The sequence below is a fragment of the Notechis scutatus genome, chromosome 6 (assembly GCF_049901735.1).
Source record: "Notechis scutatus isolate UNSWTSFEM ecotype Mainland chromosome 6, rNotScu1.2, whole genome shotgun sequence".
Classification (NCBI taxonomy): domain Eukaryota; kingdom Metazoa; phylum Chordata; class Lepidosauria; order Squamata; family Elapidae; genus Notechis; species Notechis scutatus.
The window spans coordinates 34,882,519-34,898,447 of NC_142014.1; the positions used below are offsets into that span (position 1 = coordinate 34,882,519).

The 15,929-nt window shown below is 38.5% G+C and overlaps 1 protein-coding gene across 2 annotated transcripts in view; it reads left to right on the plus strand.

Annotated features, from left to right (window-relative positions):
- MON2 (MON2 regulator of endosome-to-Golgi trafficking) overlaps positions 1-10,357 on the plus strand; it is a 69,753-nt gene extending 59,396 nt beyond the window's left edge. For both annotated transcript variants that reach the window (XM_026667804.2, XM_026667807.2), the window contains 5 exons: positions 1,526-1,586; positions 1,866-1,989; positions 2,912-3,119; positions 6,549-6,631; positions 8,983-10,357. In XM_026667804.2, coding sequence (XP_026523589.1) covers positions 1,526-1,586; positions 1,866-1,989; positions 2,912-3,119; positions 6,549-6,631; positions 8,983-9,146 — 640 coding nt within the window. In that variant the 3' untranslated portion in view covers positions 9,147-10,357. The remainder of the gene's footprint in view (positions 1-1,525; positions 1,587-1,865; positions 1,990-2,911; positions 3,120-6,548; positions 6,632-8,982) is intronic.
- The last annotated feature ends 5,572 nt before the right edge of the window (positions 10,358-15,929 follow it).

The following is a 15,929-nucleotide window of genomic DNA, read 5'->3' on the forward strand; positions in this document are numbered from 1 at the left end:
GGGGATGACGAAAGGGCAGCAGGGCTGCTGTGGCCAAGTGCTAAGCAAGATTTTCCTCAGACCCACCCTCCCTCTCCCCCTCTCATAAGTTCCCTCCCTCCTTCTCATCTTCCTTCCTCCCTCCCTCCCTCCTCCCCTTACTCGTCCTATCCCTGCCTTTTTTCCATTCTTCCTTCCTTCTCTCCCCTCCTTCCATCCCTTCTCCGTGCTCAGGAAGGGACAAGGGGAGAGGGAGACATTGACAGCGCTGCCAGGAGAGGTTTTCCCATGCAGAGGCGCGAGCAGTCCTGGTGAAAGGGAACTTGGACTGCAAGGCCAAACCACTGAACAGCAGCGCTGATCTACAAATTGGTGGCGGCCATATGGGCCGGAATGTGATCAGCCCTAGATCTGACCTGCGGGGCCACCCTGGAGTCAGTGAGGGGTCACCCTGCCACCTTGGCACTCCCTGATTGTGTTCACAGGAGGTGGCCCTCCTGTGCATGCACCTGGGGCAGGGGGGGAGTAGCCTGACTGCATTCCAGCCCGGATGGCCGCCACCAGGTTGTAGATCTGCGCCAATTGGCCTGGGCTGGGCCAAGATGCTGGGCTGGTCCTTCACTGTTTCCAGGGCAGCGTTCCGGGCCAGATCTAACCACATTGCAGGCTGGATCTGGCCTACTGGCCTTGGGTTTGACACCCCTGTAGTAGACTGTCTAGGTCCGTGATGGCGAACCTATGCCATGCATGCTGGAAGCGGCACGCAGAGCCATCTCTCCAGGCATGCCAGCTATCGCCTGTTGCTCTTCTGGGTTCCGGCACACGCATGCACCCCGGCCAGCTGGTCTTCGTGCACGTGGGAATGCCGGAAATCGGAAGATCAGCTCCCCAGAGCACATGCGCACAATGGCCAACTGGTCTTCGCGTGCGAATTAGAAACTGGAAGACCAGGTGGCCAGCACCCATGTGCATGTCAGGAAGCTAAGCTTCCGGCACTCCCACGCATGCGCATCGGGGAGCTGCTCTTCCGGTTTCCAGTGCACATGCACACACACGTGCACGCTCCCGTTTTGGCACTTGGTGCCGAAAAGTTTAGCAACCACTTATCTTGTCCCACACATTTCTATGCATCTTTTCTATTATCTGACAATACCATGTTATCCATGTTTCCTTCACACAAAATTAGTTAAAAGAGCACCATAAAGAAGTAAAGTTAAGAATCATAAAATGTTTGGAAAGAGCTGTGGTCCTTCTGTCTCCTGTAATTTACATAGTGGTTCTATCTTGCTGCTGCAAATGTTTGATACCATAATATGTGTGAAATATCCAGAATCAACTCCACCATTGATTCACAAATGTGTCTTAGTTCTCCATTAGTAAAACAAGAAAATAATGAACTAATTGTAAACCACTGATATATTCTGAGGTCTAATTAAAATGATCTTCCCATAGAAATATTTACTAAAGCAAAGATAATGTTTCTTTGGTATTTTTTACAAAATGGTTCTCCAACCCCTTAATTAAGGCTATTTTACTTGCCTTTCAGTGTACCTCCAGATAATCTTTCTATTCAAGAGTTTCAAAGAAACGAAAATATTGATGTTGAAGTGAGTATAGATTTCTTAGCATCCAAAAATATACAGTTCATATTTGCATAACAAAATATTTTATCATAATAATTGCTAAATATTGTAAAGTATAACTTTTGCTGTCAGTTGTGATACCTGTTTGCAGAGGATGTTTATCTACATACTAAACGAAGTGGTCAGTATATTCCAGTATGCTGACATTCAAAATTTCATTTAATTTTGAAGTTGTTGCTTCAATCTTGCTATGAATGTTTGCTAAATTACTAGTTCAAAAACTTTGTCTGTCATTTGTTACAGGTGGTGCAGCTCATCAGTACAGAGATATTGCCATACGCTAATTTTATTCCCAAGGAATTTGTTAGTCAGATTATGACTATGCTTAATAAAGGTTCAATACATTCTCAGTCCTCTTCATTTACAGGTATGTCAATCAAAAGAATTTTATAAAGAGATATATTCAGGCACAATAAAAATTCAGTGGAAAAGATTTAATATGTTTAGCAGTAGTGTGCACTGTTCAAATCCAAAACACAAAAGGGGTGTCTTTTGAAATTTACATGGGCTTAATTTTAATTTAATTTATGTCTTTGTAGCCATTTGGGTTCAGAAAAAAATATTCTTGAATTAAGGAAGCATTAGGGTAGCTGACATCTAGTCACATAACTTCTTTAAAATGTGCCTTTTCCTATGCTCATGTAGCAGCCATATTTTTTAACAAAATATTTACAATCACAATAGTTTAGTGACTGTTCTTAAAAATTAAGTTGTAGAAATATATATTTCTACTTGTAAGTAAAACTTAACAAATTGAGAAATCATTTCTCCCTGCAGTAACATGTCTTGACGATGCAGTTACTAAATATTCTGATTAAATACTTTAATCAATGAATATATAGTGATATAGGTTTGATTAAATATGTGATTTCTACTTCTGTATTGAATTATCTTTATTTCCAAAAGGAAGATAGGAAGGAAACTGATAGAATAAAGTCATGTTTAAGTCTCATCATTATAAATTATTTATATCTCATTTAAGCTATTGATTTCAAAAGACCTTGACAGCTCACTAGTTTCTTTGGAATGCTGTCTATTAATAGGGAAAAAATGATTATCTAGAATAGTTGACAATTTAAACCATTAAAAATATAGATATGGCCACAGTTAATTAATCAGATTTGTGTTAAATTGTTCCTATACATCCTTATATTATATTATCCCTGTTATACTTTGCTCTGATTAATTTTCTCTATGGGTATTTTGTCTTTCTTTATATGTCCTACTATTCATTCCACTAACTACTTTTAAAATAAATTCTTAAAATAAGGATGTTTTAATTTTGACAGAGGCAGAAATTGATATTCGTATGAGGGAGGAATTTTCCAAGATGTGTTTTGAAACACTGCTTCAGTTTTCATTCAGTAACAAAGTAACAACTCCTCAAGAAGGCTATATTTCACGAATGGCACTTTCTGTTCTGTTAAAACGATCTCAAGATGTGCTTTATCGTTACATAGAAGATGAAAGATTAAGTGGCAAGTGTCCTCTTCCACGGTATGATCATTGTTTTGTCTGTATTCCTTTTCTCAATAAGGCTATTTACTTATTGATCACCCATTAGTGATCAGTTAATTAATTTTAGACCTGAGACTTAATGTTTATCTAGGATTCTTTTGGGCAAACATGTATTACCCAATAACAAAATGATTTGTTAACTCTGGTTTTAAAGAAAGAAATATTTTCAGAATATACCATCATGATTATAAGAGTAGTCTTTGCTTTCACTGTTAAATAAATTTGACAATAATAATCCCACAAAGAATTTCCTACTTTTAAAATAAACTAACAGAAAAAGAACATATGTAACCTTGCATATATTATCCCAGACACTCTGGATATAAATGTTCTAAAAGCAAAGAAGGGAAGAATGTTACAGCAAATGGCACATTGTTCCAGCTCTTTTTTTGCAAGCCCTTAACTTGTAAGTCCTGCCTTATTGGCCCCTTTGAGATTTGTAAGCTCAGTTTTTGGTGGGATTCCAATCAATGCTACTTGCCCTTAGATTTATATAAAAGCCTTGCTGGTAAAAGATGTTTATGACTATGGCTGAACAGCTGAAAGTATTTGCTATTATATATTTTAATTATCATATATAAACATAAAGTTAATACTGGGTTAGATTATCTTTTTCTATTCATTAGTTCAGCTATTATAATTTTCTAGTTTACAATACTAAGAGCTAAGAATTTTTATTTTAACTAAAAATTTCTGGGGGGAAATTATGTGTTTTGCAGTAACAATATTTTGCTTACAACAATCTCTCTCTTTCTTGCTGTTTCATTGCATTAAAAAGTATTACTCCAATAAGTAAACACCTGGCCAATCGTTCTGTATAATATTTAGCTGAGATTTTTATTTTTATTTTTTAGCTAAACAAAGTTTTAGTTTGATTTGCCTAAAATTAGAATTTAGAAGAAAGATGGTTAATTCTGAGAATGATTCTAATGTTCCTATGAAAAGTGTTGGCAAGAAATAGCATGCACAGTAATCCTTAGATTGCACATTTTGAAATTAATATGAGCAATTATCCAAAGAATATCCATTTGCATTCTCCCTTACTTTGGACAACAGATTACTAGGTTCTAACAGAAACATATTTTGAAATGCCTATACTGTAATTTTAAAAATGAAGTATTACAGAGATTTTTTTATTAACATATAACATCTTCCAAACTCAGCAGTCTGAAAGAAAAACAAACAATTCAGCAACAACTCTTGCTTCATCATTCTTTACATAGCCAGAGTTCAAAAATTCTAGAAACAAATAGGATCTGCAATAAAATGTCACCCTTACATACTTCAATCTACCCCAGGTATTTCTGTCCATACAAATAGACACAAGGCTGAGCGTGCCAAGAATGCTTTATGGAGGCAAGGAAGAAAGGTTGTCTTTTGAGTTCTTTTTCCCTAAAATTTACTTCAGTATTTCTGCAAAGCTTGGGCTCCTCTTCTTCCTCAGTATACATACAGGTGAAACTCGAAAAATTAGAATATGTGCAAAAGTTCATTTATTTCAGTAATGCAACTTAAAAGTTGAACCCATATATATGAGATAGATTCATTACATGCAAAGCAAGGTAGTTCAAGCCATGATTTGTCATAATTGAGATGATTATGCTTACAGTTCATGAAAACCCCAAATCCACAATCTCAGAAAATTAGAATATTGTGAAAAGGTTCAATATTCTAGGCTCAAAGTGTCCCACTCTAATCAGCTAATTAAGCCAGAACACCTGCAAAGGGTCCCTGAGCCTTTAAATGGTCTCTCAGTCTGGTTCAGTAGGAAGCACAATCATGGGAAAGACTGCTGACCTGACAATTGTGCAGAAAACCATCATTGACACCCTCCATAAGGAGGGAAAGCCTCAAAAGGTAATTGCAAAAGAAGTTGGATGTTCCCAAAGTGCTGTATCAAAGCATATTAATAGAAAGTTATGTGGAAGAGAAAAGTGTGGAAGAAAAAGGTGCACAAGCAGCAGGGATGACCGCAGCCTGGAGAAGATTGTCAGGAAAAGGCCATTCAAAAGTGTTGGGGACTTTCACAAGGAGTGGACTGAGGCTGGAGTCAGTGCATCAAGAGCCACCACACACAGATGGATCCTGGACATGGGCTTCAAATGTCGTATTCCTCTTGTCAAGCCACTCCTGAACAACAAACAACATCAGAAGCATCTTACCTGGGCTAAAGAAAAAAAGAACTGGTCTGTTGCTCAATGGTCCAAAGTCCTCTTTTCTGATGAGAGGAACTTTTGCATCGCATTTGGAAACCAAGGGCCCAGAGTCTGGAGGAAGAATGGAGAGGCACACACTGCAAGATGCTTGAAGTCCAGTGTGAAGTTTCCAGTCTGTGTTGATTTGGAGAGCCATGTCATCTGCTGGAGTTGGTCCACTGTGCTTCATTAAGTCCAGGGTCAACACAGCCATCTACCAGGAGATTTTGGAGCACTTCATGCTTCCTTCCGCAGACGAGCTTTATGGGGATGCTGACTTCATTTTCCAGCAGGACTTAGCACCTGACCTCACTGCCAAAAGCACCAAAACCTGTTTCAATGACCGTGGGATTACTGTGCTTGATTGGCCAGCTAACTCGCCTGACCTGAACCCCATAGAGAATCTATGGGGCATTGCCAAGAGAAAGATGAAAGACATGAGAACGAACAATGCAGAAGAGCTGAAGACCGCTATTGAAGCATCCTGGTCTTCCATAACACCTCAGCAGTGCCACAGGCTGATAGCTTCCATGCCACGCCGCATTGAGGCAGTAATTGCTACAAAAGGGGCCCAAACCAAGTACTGAGTACATATGCATGCTTATACTTTTCAGAGGTCCGATATTGTTCTATGTACAATCCTTGTTTTATTGATTGCATATAATATTCTAATTTTCAGAGATTGTGGATTTGAGGTTTTCATGAGCTGTAATCATCTCATCGCATAATCATCTCATTATGATAAATCACGGCTTGAACTATCTTGCTTTGCATGTAATGAATCTATCTCATATATTAGGTTCACCTTTTAAGTTGCATTATTGAAATAAATGAACTTTTGCACGATATTCTAGTTTTTCGAGTTTCACCTGTATGTCTCATAATTATTTGTCAGCAAGCTTGTTTTGAATCCATCCTATGGACGGTACTTGTTCAAGTAATTGTTAGTATGCATAATGAAAACAGAACTATACTTAGCTAGTCTTATTTTCCACTGCTTTATTGAAGATACTTTAATTATAAATGACCAATATTTTTGAAATAAATCAAGTAAGAGAAATGTTTAGATAAAATACAAGCTTTTATTTAAATTAAAGTATAGTAAGGGATATAGAGAAATGACAAAAGTGTCCTTTACAAAATAAGTGTAATCAGATCTTGATTATAACTTTCTACAATTTTAACATCATCTTATTTTTTATTCCTACTCTAGGCAACAAGTTACAGAAATAATATTTGTTTTAAAAGCTGTCAGTACTCTCATAGACTCTCTTAAAAAAACTCAGCCAGAAAATGGTAAGTAATATTTTCTTATAGGGTATCAACTTTTTCTTTTATTAATTATAGTCTTGTAAGATAGACTGTTAAATTTGGCTCTGATAGTGTAGATTGATATTGTAAAGATTTTCACGATGAGTCATAATTTGCAGTTGCTAAGCCATAAATGCTTTAAAGTACAGTTATATAAATTAGCAATTTTTTCCTATTGCAGTATGTATCTACTATGAATTTTTGGAAGATTAAAGTATTTGTTCTAAATAATTTGAAAGGGAGTTGGATATTATTTTAAATGTTTCAAAGATGGAATTTAGAAATTACTCATTTTTAAAAAAATTATTTAAAAAAAGCAAATGAAGTGTTTTGGTTTAGCAAATTAAATACATTTTGATTCTTTTAAGAATAGTTAGATATATAATGAGTTGATTATATAACAGAAGGATAATCAATCATACTAATTTCAGATTGGCACATGAGACTAAATGTAGATATTCTACAGCTAGTTCTCAAGTTACAATCATTTGTTCAGTGGCCGTTTGAAGTTACAGCATTGCATAACGAAGGCTCTTACAGCCAAACCTTGAAGCATCAGGCCATTTTAGCATCCCTGCAGTCATGTGATCCAAATTGGGCACTTGATGGCCCAGTTGCATTTAATGAAGGGATGCTTCAACTTCTCCCATCCACCCCCTTCCCCCTGTTTATGTCCTTTTTGCCCTTACACTGTGTCCTTGCCTACCTCACCTTTCCTCCCTTCTTGCTCCTGCTGCTGACCAAGCATGCCTGGCCTGGCCCTTCATGAAGCAGCTGCTGGCCGTACAAGACTTACTTCCCAGAGTCACATATGGCAGTTTTTTCATGAGACTTGGGGAAAACGGCTTCATGATCAGCAGCTGTCTCAAAAGAGCCAGGATGGACATGCCTTGTCACAGCAGGAGTAAGAAGATGGTGAAGTCAGCTGAGGAGGCAGAGTCCAGGTTGGCGACTGTGGCTGGAATTGCGATGGGGCATCTGGGGCTTCCCAAGGTGCTACAGCTTTGCACCATGTTGATAGGGTAGCTGCAGCTTTCAAAGACTGAGACTTCATACTACACTGTGCCTCAAGGGCTTCTTGTAGCTCCAAAGCCATGGCATGCCAAAAAACCCTTGAGCCACATTTGTGACGTTAGATTTTATGGTTACAGAAATGTAATGGAAATTATGTTTCTATTAGCAATGGAAATTCTGATACCTATTACCATTATGCCTTGAGGAATCCCTTACTTAATGTGCTTTTGAACTGCTTGTTACATGTATGAAAGTTATATCAGTTTTAGGTGTCCTGAAATAAATTTAGCACAAAATACTTTATATTTCAGTCTTGGTACCACTTTGAATCATTTTCCCATAAAGCCAATTCACATTTTGAAATTGTTCCCCAATTTATTTAATATCTGTTTATAACCTCTAATTCTGTATAGTCTTGTATTTCTGATAGCATTAACCAATACCCAATAATTTAAAAGCTTTTTTCCAAATGTCACTATGGTTTTACCCAAAATGCTAGAAACAGATTCTGTTCGATTTTATTTATTTTTCATACAACAAAAACTTAATTACCATTCACTTATGAATGGTCTTTAGTGAAAGGCAGGTCATAAGCAATTCACTGGAGATGTGTCTTGAACAGTTGAATTATGATCAAGGAAGAATGGACATAGAAAACTGTTATTTATGGGTATGTGAGTCTTATTAGCTTAAGAGTAGATAAGGCTACTGAGAGCTAGAAGCCAAAGTGCTAGGAACAGAAGACTGTTCAGCATTGTTTGGATATTTGTGTGGCTGAGCAATCTCATGCTAAGGAATGATTGCCTCCTTCGCTGTCTTACATAGCTTATTTGTCCATCCATCTTATCTTAGCTGAGAAAGACTATTGTAATATTTTTGCATTCTGAACTTTGTTGTTCCTTGAAAGTATAACTCTAATTTAATTTCTTAATAGAAGAAAAGAAACATCTAGACAGAATGACTCATTTTCTTTAATGGCTAAAACACTACCATAACTGATTTCAAAACCAGGTTTCTGCAGAATTTTAATCACAGAAATTCTGTGGTGTAAGACACATATATTCAGGCAAGATGCAAATGCCCACATGTTATCTGGTTCCATCACGTATGGGAGCATATTTGCTAGAACAAAAGCTGTTTCTGTCAAGATAATCTCCAGTAGTTGCTTCATTAACTTGACCAATTTTACAGTTAAGAATTGCAAGAAATAAAAAGCACTAAAAAGTCCTTCAAATTTTCCTTCAAATTTAAACAATATTAATAATACTTTTGTGGCAGTGAAAAAGGTTCTAAAAATCTAATAAATGTACTTATTGTTACAGTTGATGATAACACATGGGCACAGGTTATTGCTCTGTACCCAACATTAGTAGAATGTATCACCTGTTCATCTTCAGAAGTCTGCTCTGCTCTCAAAGAAGCATTAGTGCCATTTAAGGACTTCATGCACCCACCAGTATCCAAGGTACAGAATGGAGAGTCATGACCAAGTTTTAATACTTTTTAAAGAAAAAAAATCATCTAATAAAATGTTTATTATGACTTGACACATCTCTAATAAATCTCATATGACTTGTACTTGGTAAGCAGCATTGACAGCTTCTAAACTTTATAACCAGAACTCAGTGATTCATATCAAGCTCGCATCTGAATCTAGTTGAGTGGAGGTATAAAGTACAAGCCTTTGACTGAGAAGAATCCATTTTAAAGTACAGTACTTGATACAGTAACTTGAAGTGATGATTGAAAAGTGGACTTATGTATAGCTTGTTGTGGACGACTTAATGATGTAATTAAGAAACTGATTTGTTGAATTTATTAGGCAGGAGTTTTACACTCTTTTTTCAAACTGTACTAAACTTTTATGCAAGATGGTACTGTAACATTCCATATTATCTGTAACCAGCCTTTGTAAACAAAGGGAATGTGTATTTCTGTGTATAATAAATCATACAGTTCTGTAAAAAAAACTGCATTTATTATTTAAATTATTTTTAAATATTAATAATGTTTAAGGATTGAACTATATTTATTATGGATATTAATTTATATGCATTTTACTTAAGTGCATTCATCTCTGAGCATACTGGGTTTTTCTTTCTTTCATTTGGCATATTTGAATGTATATTATCTGTGGCCATTGAATAATAATTTTACTAACAAGTCATGTGAATAAAGATAGTGGCAAACAGCGTGTGAGCTGCTATGTTAAATTAATCTGCATAGGCAGAAAATTGTTGTGTAACATTCAAAACTATCATACCTCATTTCACAAACTAATTATTTTACTTTTAGCCCTTCCATGCTACACTTTTTTTAAAAAAATCTTATATTTTAAATGTATGTGTTTTCTTTGTTTTGGTCCTAAACAGCTTGGAACCATTAATTATAACTAAAACAAGATATTTTCAAGTATCAGCAATATTTTACTGTATGTCATTGTCATGATTCCAGCTATCTTAAGTGCTTCGTTTTGTAATATCTTTTCAAACTAAAAAAAAACCTGTTCTTTTTTGTTATGATGTGAGTGTGATACAAGAAAGAAGTGTGTTTTTGAAGATAGCATAGAGATACAGTAAATTGTCAAAGTACAGATGTTGTTTCCCTTTACTTAGAGTCCATGGGGTTGCAAAGATTTAGCAACTGAACAACAACAATCACAGGGTTATTTTTAATAAAACCATTTTGTCATAAAAATTATGTTAATATGATATACTTTTTACTAGAAATTGTTCGAAATCCCAATCATATCACTTTTGTTGTTTGGCCTGCTTAAAACAATAACTTTCAAACTGGGAAAATATTTCAAGTCACTCACTTTTGTAATAGAGTACTCTGAATATTGTCACAAATACTGCATAAGTACATTTGTAAGATTGAGTTATGTTCTTTTTTTGTCTTAAGAATTTTGGTGAAGTAGGCAAAGATATATGAATAAACATCATTTTATAGCAATATACTTTCAAAGATAATTTCAGTGAGACTTTTAAGTTACCTAAAATATTTCGAAGTGCCCTGAATTTAGAATAAGAGAATATGATAAATAATCCTGGTAGCATTGATAAAAAACATGTGGCTCCTGAGACAACTTTGTCATCCTCCCTCTCAGCCTGGTTAATTGAAATCAATAAAACTGGTGCTTTGGGGGAAAGGGAGTTGAAGTTACAGGTTTGTTAGCTCTAGTATATATTCTATTAGCATGCTAATCTGATTAGATTAAATCTTAAACTGGAAAAGACCTCACAATTGGGGTAGTCTATACAGGTGATCCTCAGTTTACAACCATTTGTTCAACTATTCAGTTATAGCAGCACTGAAAAAAATGGATTCAGTCAAATGTGATTAAAATTTGGGTGCTTGGCAGCCTACCCACAGGACACAGATATCCTCCAACTCCCGCCTCTCTCCCACCTCATCTCTGCCCTTTGATCACCCTGCATCCTCCCCCTTGCAGAGTGGCAAGCAGCTCCAGAACCATAATTTCTATGGCTGCTTGCCATGCTCTAGGTCAGTGGTGGCTAACCTTTTTGGGTTCCTGTGCCAAAAATTGTACGGTTGCATGCATGCTCGCGTGCCAGCACCCAGAAGGCAATGTGCACGCCCCCATACCTTGTGCATGCATGCGTGATTTCCTCCCCCACCCCCGCTGCTGCCCTCTTACCTGCAGTGCACCTCCCAGCTGATTTTCAGCCTGTTTGAGGCTTTTTTCAGCCTGCCAGAGGCTTGAGCGAAGCCTCTGCAGGCTTTGCCGGCTGAAAAATGGACCCGTTTTGTCACTTCCGGTATTTCCGGAAATACAGGAAGTTATGAAATGGGCCTGTTTTTCGGCCTGCAGAGGCTTCCCTCAAGCCTCTGGCAGGCTGAAAAAGGTCTGAAAATCAGCTGGGAGGCGCGCACATGCGCAGTGAAGTAAGTTTTCCTGAAGCTCGTGTGCCCACACAAATGGCTCTACGTGCCACCTGTGGTATGCATGCCATAGGTTCGCCATCACGGCTCTAGGAAGTTACAAGTGCCCTATACAGAGACACTTGCTAGTCTGCATTCCACCACCCCAGCTCACCTTTGCTGTTTTCTTCCACTGCTGATAACATGGGCTAGCTGCCAATGACCCAGGCTGAGCTTCTATTACAGGAAAAAAACAATCCAAAACAGTCCTTAAGCAGTGTGCCAAAATGTCTTTTTCAAAAAGCTCCGGGAGTCTAGCTCATTTAAACATCCGTTTGCAGAAAAAAAATGTCCCTGCTTCAGATCAATATGACATTGCCCTTCACAAGCAAACTGGAGGCCAGATGGCTTTTATCAGGCAAGAATTAATCTGTGGTACACTTCTCTCACCTGTGATCTGCTTTCCTGACTTCTGGTTACAAACTCATGGTGAATGAAGCAGCAGGCTAGAAGATGGGCAAACCATAGAGAAACTAAAGTCTTTGGTATGGGGACCAAGCAAAATGAACAATGCCTAAATTAGTTTTAAACTCAAATGATCAATGGATACCAGCCAAGATATCAGCCAAGTCATATTTTCCAATCAACCCAATGTCAAACAGAGGTGCACATAAGAGCTGAAAAAATATTTGCTTTTTGTCTTAGAACAACCCTGTGAGGTGGGTTCGGCTTAGTGTGATTGGCCAAGATCACCCACCCACCTTTTGTGCCTAAGGTAAAACTAGAATTCTTAGTTTCTAGGCCTTATACCAAATTGGATCTTTTCATTTTTTTGTTGGTGAAATTATATAGTCCCAATTTTTTGAAGGTCTGCATCCATAATCATAGCAAGCTTTTGGTAGAAGCAGTACGTAATATTAAGCAGTAATAAACTTCGTTCTTAACATTTAACTTTTCTTTTAGAAGAGTTCCGTAGATTTGGGCATGTTGAAAGATGTTGTGACTTCAATCAAAATTGAGCTGGACGGGACCTTGAAGGTCTTCTAGTCCCTGATCAATGAGGAGACACTATGCCATTTCAGACAATTGGCTGTCCAGTCTTTTCATAAAAACCTCCAGTGATAAAGCACCTACAACCTCTGAAGGCAAGCCATTCCACTAGTTTATTGTCCTCACTGTTAGGAAGTTTCTCCTTAATTCCAGGTTGCTTTTCTCCTTGATTAATTTCCTGTAATTAATGTTTCTTGTCTTGCCTTCTGGTGTTTTGGAAAATAAATTGATCCCGTGTTCTTTGTGGTAGCCCTTCAAATACTGGAATACTGCTATCATGTCACCTCTAGTCCTTCTTTTCTCTAGACTGGCCATACCCAATTCTTGCAACTGCTCTTCATGTTTTTGTCTCCAGGCCCTTAATCATGCACTTTTTCCAAAGTCTCAACATCTTTTTTCTAATGTAACCAAAACTGGATGCAGTATTCCAGGTATGGCCTTACTAAGGATTTATAATGTGGTACTTATATTTAATGTAATTTTGATTCTATGCCTTCATTTATGCAACCTTGGATTGTATTAGCTTTTTTGGCAGGTCTGCACACTGCTGGCTCATGTTTAAGTGATCGTCCACTAGGACTCCAAGCTCCCTCTCACAGTTACTGTTTTTGAGACAGGTTTTGCCTACTCTGTAATTGTGCCTTTGGTTTTTCCTGCCTGGGTTTAAAATCTCCACATTAAGATTCATGTTGTTGGACAGGCCCATTGTTCAAGTCTGTCAAGATCTTTTTGGATCCTAAGCTTGTCTACTGGGGTGTTGGCTATTCCTGCCACCTTAGTGTCATCTGTAAATTTGATGAGTTCCCCTTCTATTCCCTAATCTAAGTCATTTATGAAGGTATTGAAGAGTACTGGGCCTAAGACAGAATCTTGTGGTACCCCACTGCTTATTTCCCTCCACGTAGATGTAGTATCATTAAGGACTATTAGTTGAATACCGTTTGTTAAAATCTATCTGGTGGTGATGCTGTCTATCCCACATTTTTCTAGTTTACCAAGAAGTAGGTTGTGGTCTACTTTATCAAATGCCTTGCTGAAGTCTAAATATACTATGTCCACAGCATTTCGCTAGTCTATTAATTTATTCACATTGTCAAAGAATGAAATAAGATTGCTTTGGCATGATCTGTTTTTAACAAACTTGTGCTGGCTACAAATTATAACTTTGTTTCTAATGTTCACAGATCTATTTCTGACTATTTCCATTATCTTCCCTTGTATTGATGTTAGGCTAATTGGCCTGTAGTTTCCTGGGTCTGTTCCTCCCCCCCTTTTTTTTTTTTTTTAAGATGGAAACTACATCAGCTCTTTTCCAATCCTCTGGTAGTTCTCCAGTGCTCCAGGACTTTTAAAAAATATGGTACAATGGTTCTGAGAGAACATCTGCCAGCTCCTTCAAAACCCTGGGATGTAATCTGTCTGGTCTGGCGATTTATATTCATCAAGATCAGACAGGTGTTCTCTTACCATTTTCTTATTTTAATTTTTATTTCTACTCTGTCTTTTAGTTATTTTTGGTAGGTTGGACTAGTTTCTTTTTGCGTGAAGACTGATGGCAAAGAATGAATTAAACAGCTCTGCTCTACTGCCCATTACTTCCTTGCCATCTTCTCTCTCTAGTGGAAAACTGTTTCCCTGACTTTTTTCTTGTTATATGTTTTATGATTATATGTTATATGATGTGTAGAACTCTTGTCTGACTAAATATATGAGTTAAAAAGGTTAAGTTAATAAAACAGCAGCATTGATATGTTCCAAGCTTTGTAGTAGAATAAGTTATAATGACCATTTAGAAGATAGTTTCCCAACACTAAAAACCTGTTTGATTCTAGTTTCAGTACTTTCAACAGGACGATTAAGGGGAGAATAGACAAAAGTGCTTGAATAGGTGAACAGAATCTTGGGTTCCAGCTACTGATAGTTCTTCTCCGTCATGGTTCTATTAAGTGAAAGCCATTATTTCTCCATTCCATACATATAAAATAACGCGCACGCATTATGCATTTTTCAGGATAATGTACTCAATGCAGAGACCGCAACTTAGTTGCAACGCGATTTTTCTCCTATATTTAAAATGCGTTTATTCCACGATCAAATCTTCGTTAATTCTTCACGAAAAGTATAGCCGCTGGTTGGAATTAGTGCATTCTGAACTACATTTCCCACTATTCCTCACCAAGAGCGCGAAAAGGGTAGCCTTTCAAGTTTCCCGCTATTTTTTGTTTTCTGCTGAATGGCCCCTAACTTGATGACAGAACAGAAAAGTGGGTTGCATTGGAAATCCATTAAAAATTCCAACTTTCTTCGGGGTTTCGATTTGTAAAGTTTCGATCTTCGCATCACTTCCCAACAAGATTAGCAAGAAAAAGAACTTGTAATTTGCCTTATTTCCCCCTCCCCCATCCTTCCGGTTCAAAATGGCGCCGGCAACAGCCTGTATGACACACAGGTCTAGTCACGTGTAATTTGCGAGCCCTTCACCTCCCCTGTTCTCTATGGTTTCCGCCGGTTGGGCGCGCGAGAGGCTGCCAGCGGAGGCGAGTTTTCTCATCCTTTCCGAGAAAGCCGCGTGGGCGGGAAGGGGAGCCGAAAGCGGCGGGAGCGTCAAAGATATGCAGTCGGAAAGGTTTAGCTCTGGTCGGGAGGAAAAAAGAGGGGGTCAGCAGCTGTTCACAAAGAAAGAATTCAGGGTCTCTGGCGTCCCTCCATCACCCATTTCTGTCTCTCATTCTCTGAGCCGGGGCAGGAGACAGTCGCCGTCATATACCTGCAGCCATGGACCGCTCGGAATGGCGCCTCGCTGGGCGGCTCTTTGTGAATTCCTGCGTTTTCCTCCTAAAATAAGGTGATGCATGCCTGAAGAGAATACCCTCCTTGCTCGGACAAAGGCGAGTAAGCGCTGAGGGGGGGAAAGCGGGTGCAGCGCAGTGGATTTCCTGAGGGACTTTTCCTCTTTGTGGCGCTACGGGCGACTATTATGCTGGTCACAGCTGGGGCCTTTAATGTGCCTAATGAAACGAGATGTTCGGGTCAGGCGAGGAAAATGGCAACGTTGGTGGGGACAGCAACGATTGGGGCGGGGTCTCCGTAGCCAGACGAGGACAAGACCCGGGCTGATGTCTGCGGCAGATATAGGGGCGAAAATCTTCCTCCAGCTCTCTTTGGAGATTTCGCTTCGTTGAAAGTTGAGCATGCTTTCCATCCCTCTTTTCCCCCTTATCGCCTCCGCCCTCCCTTCCCCACTCAAGATGGGTCGGGTGCACCATGACCCTGGCTGAGGTAGTAGTTTGTGCTGTTCGTCGGGCTGTGATACTGCCCGCTGTGGAGATAACTG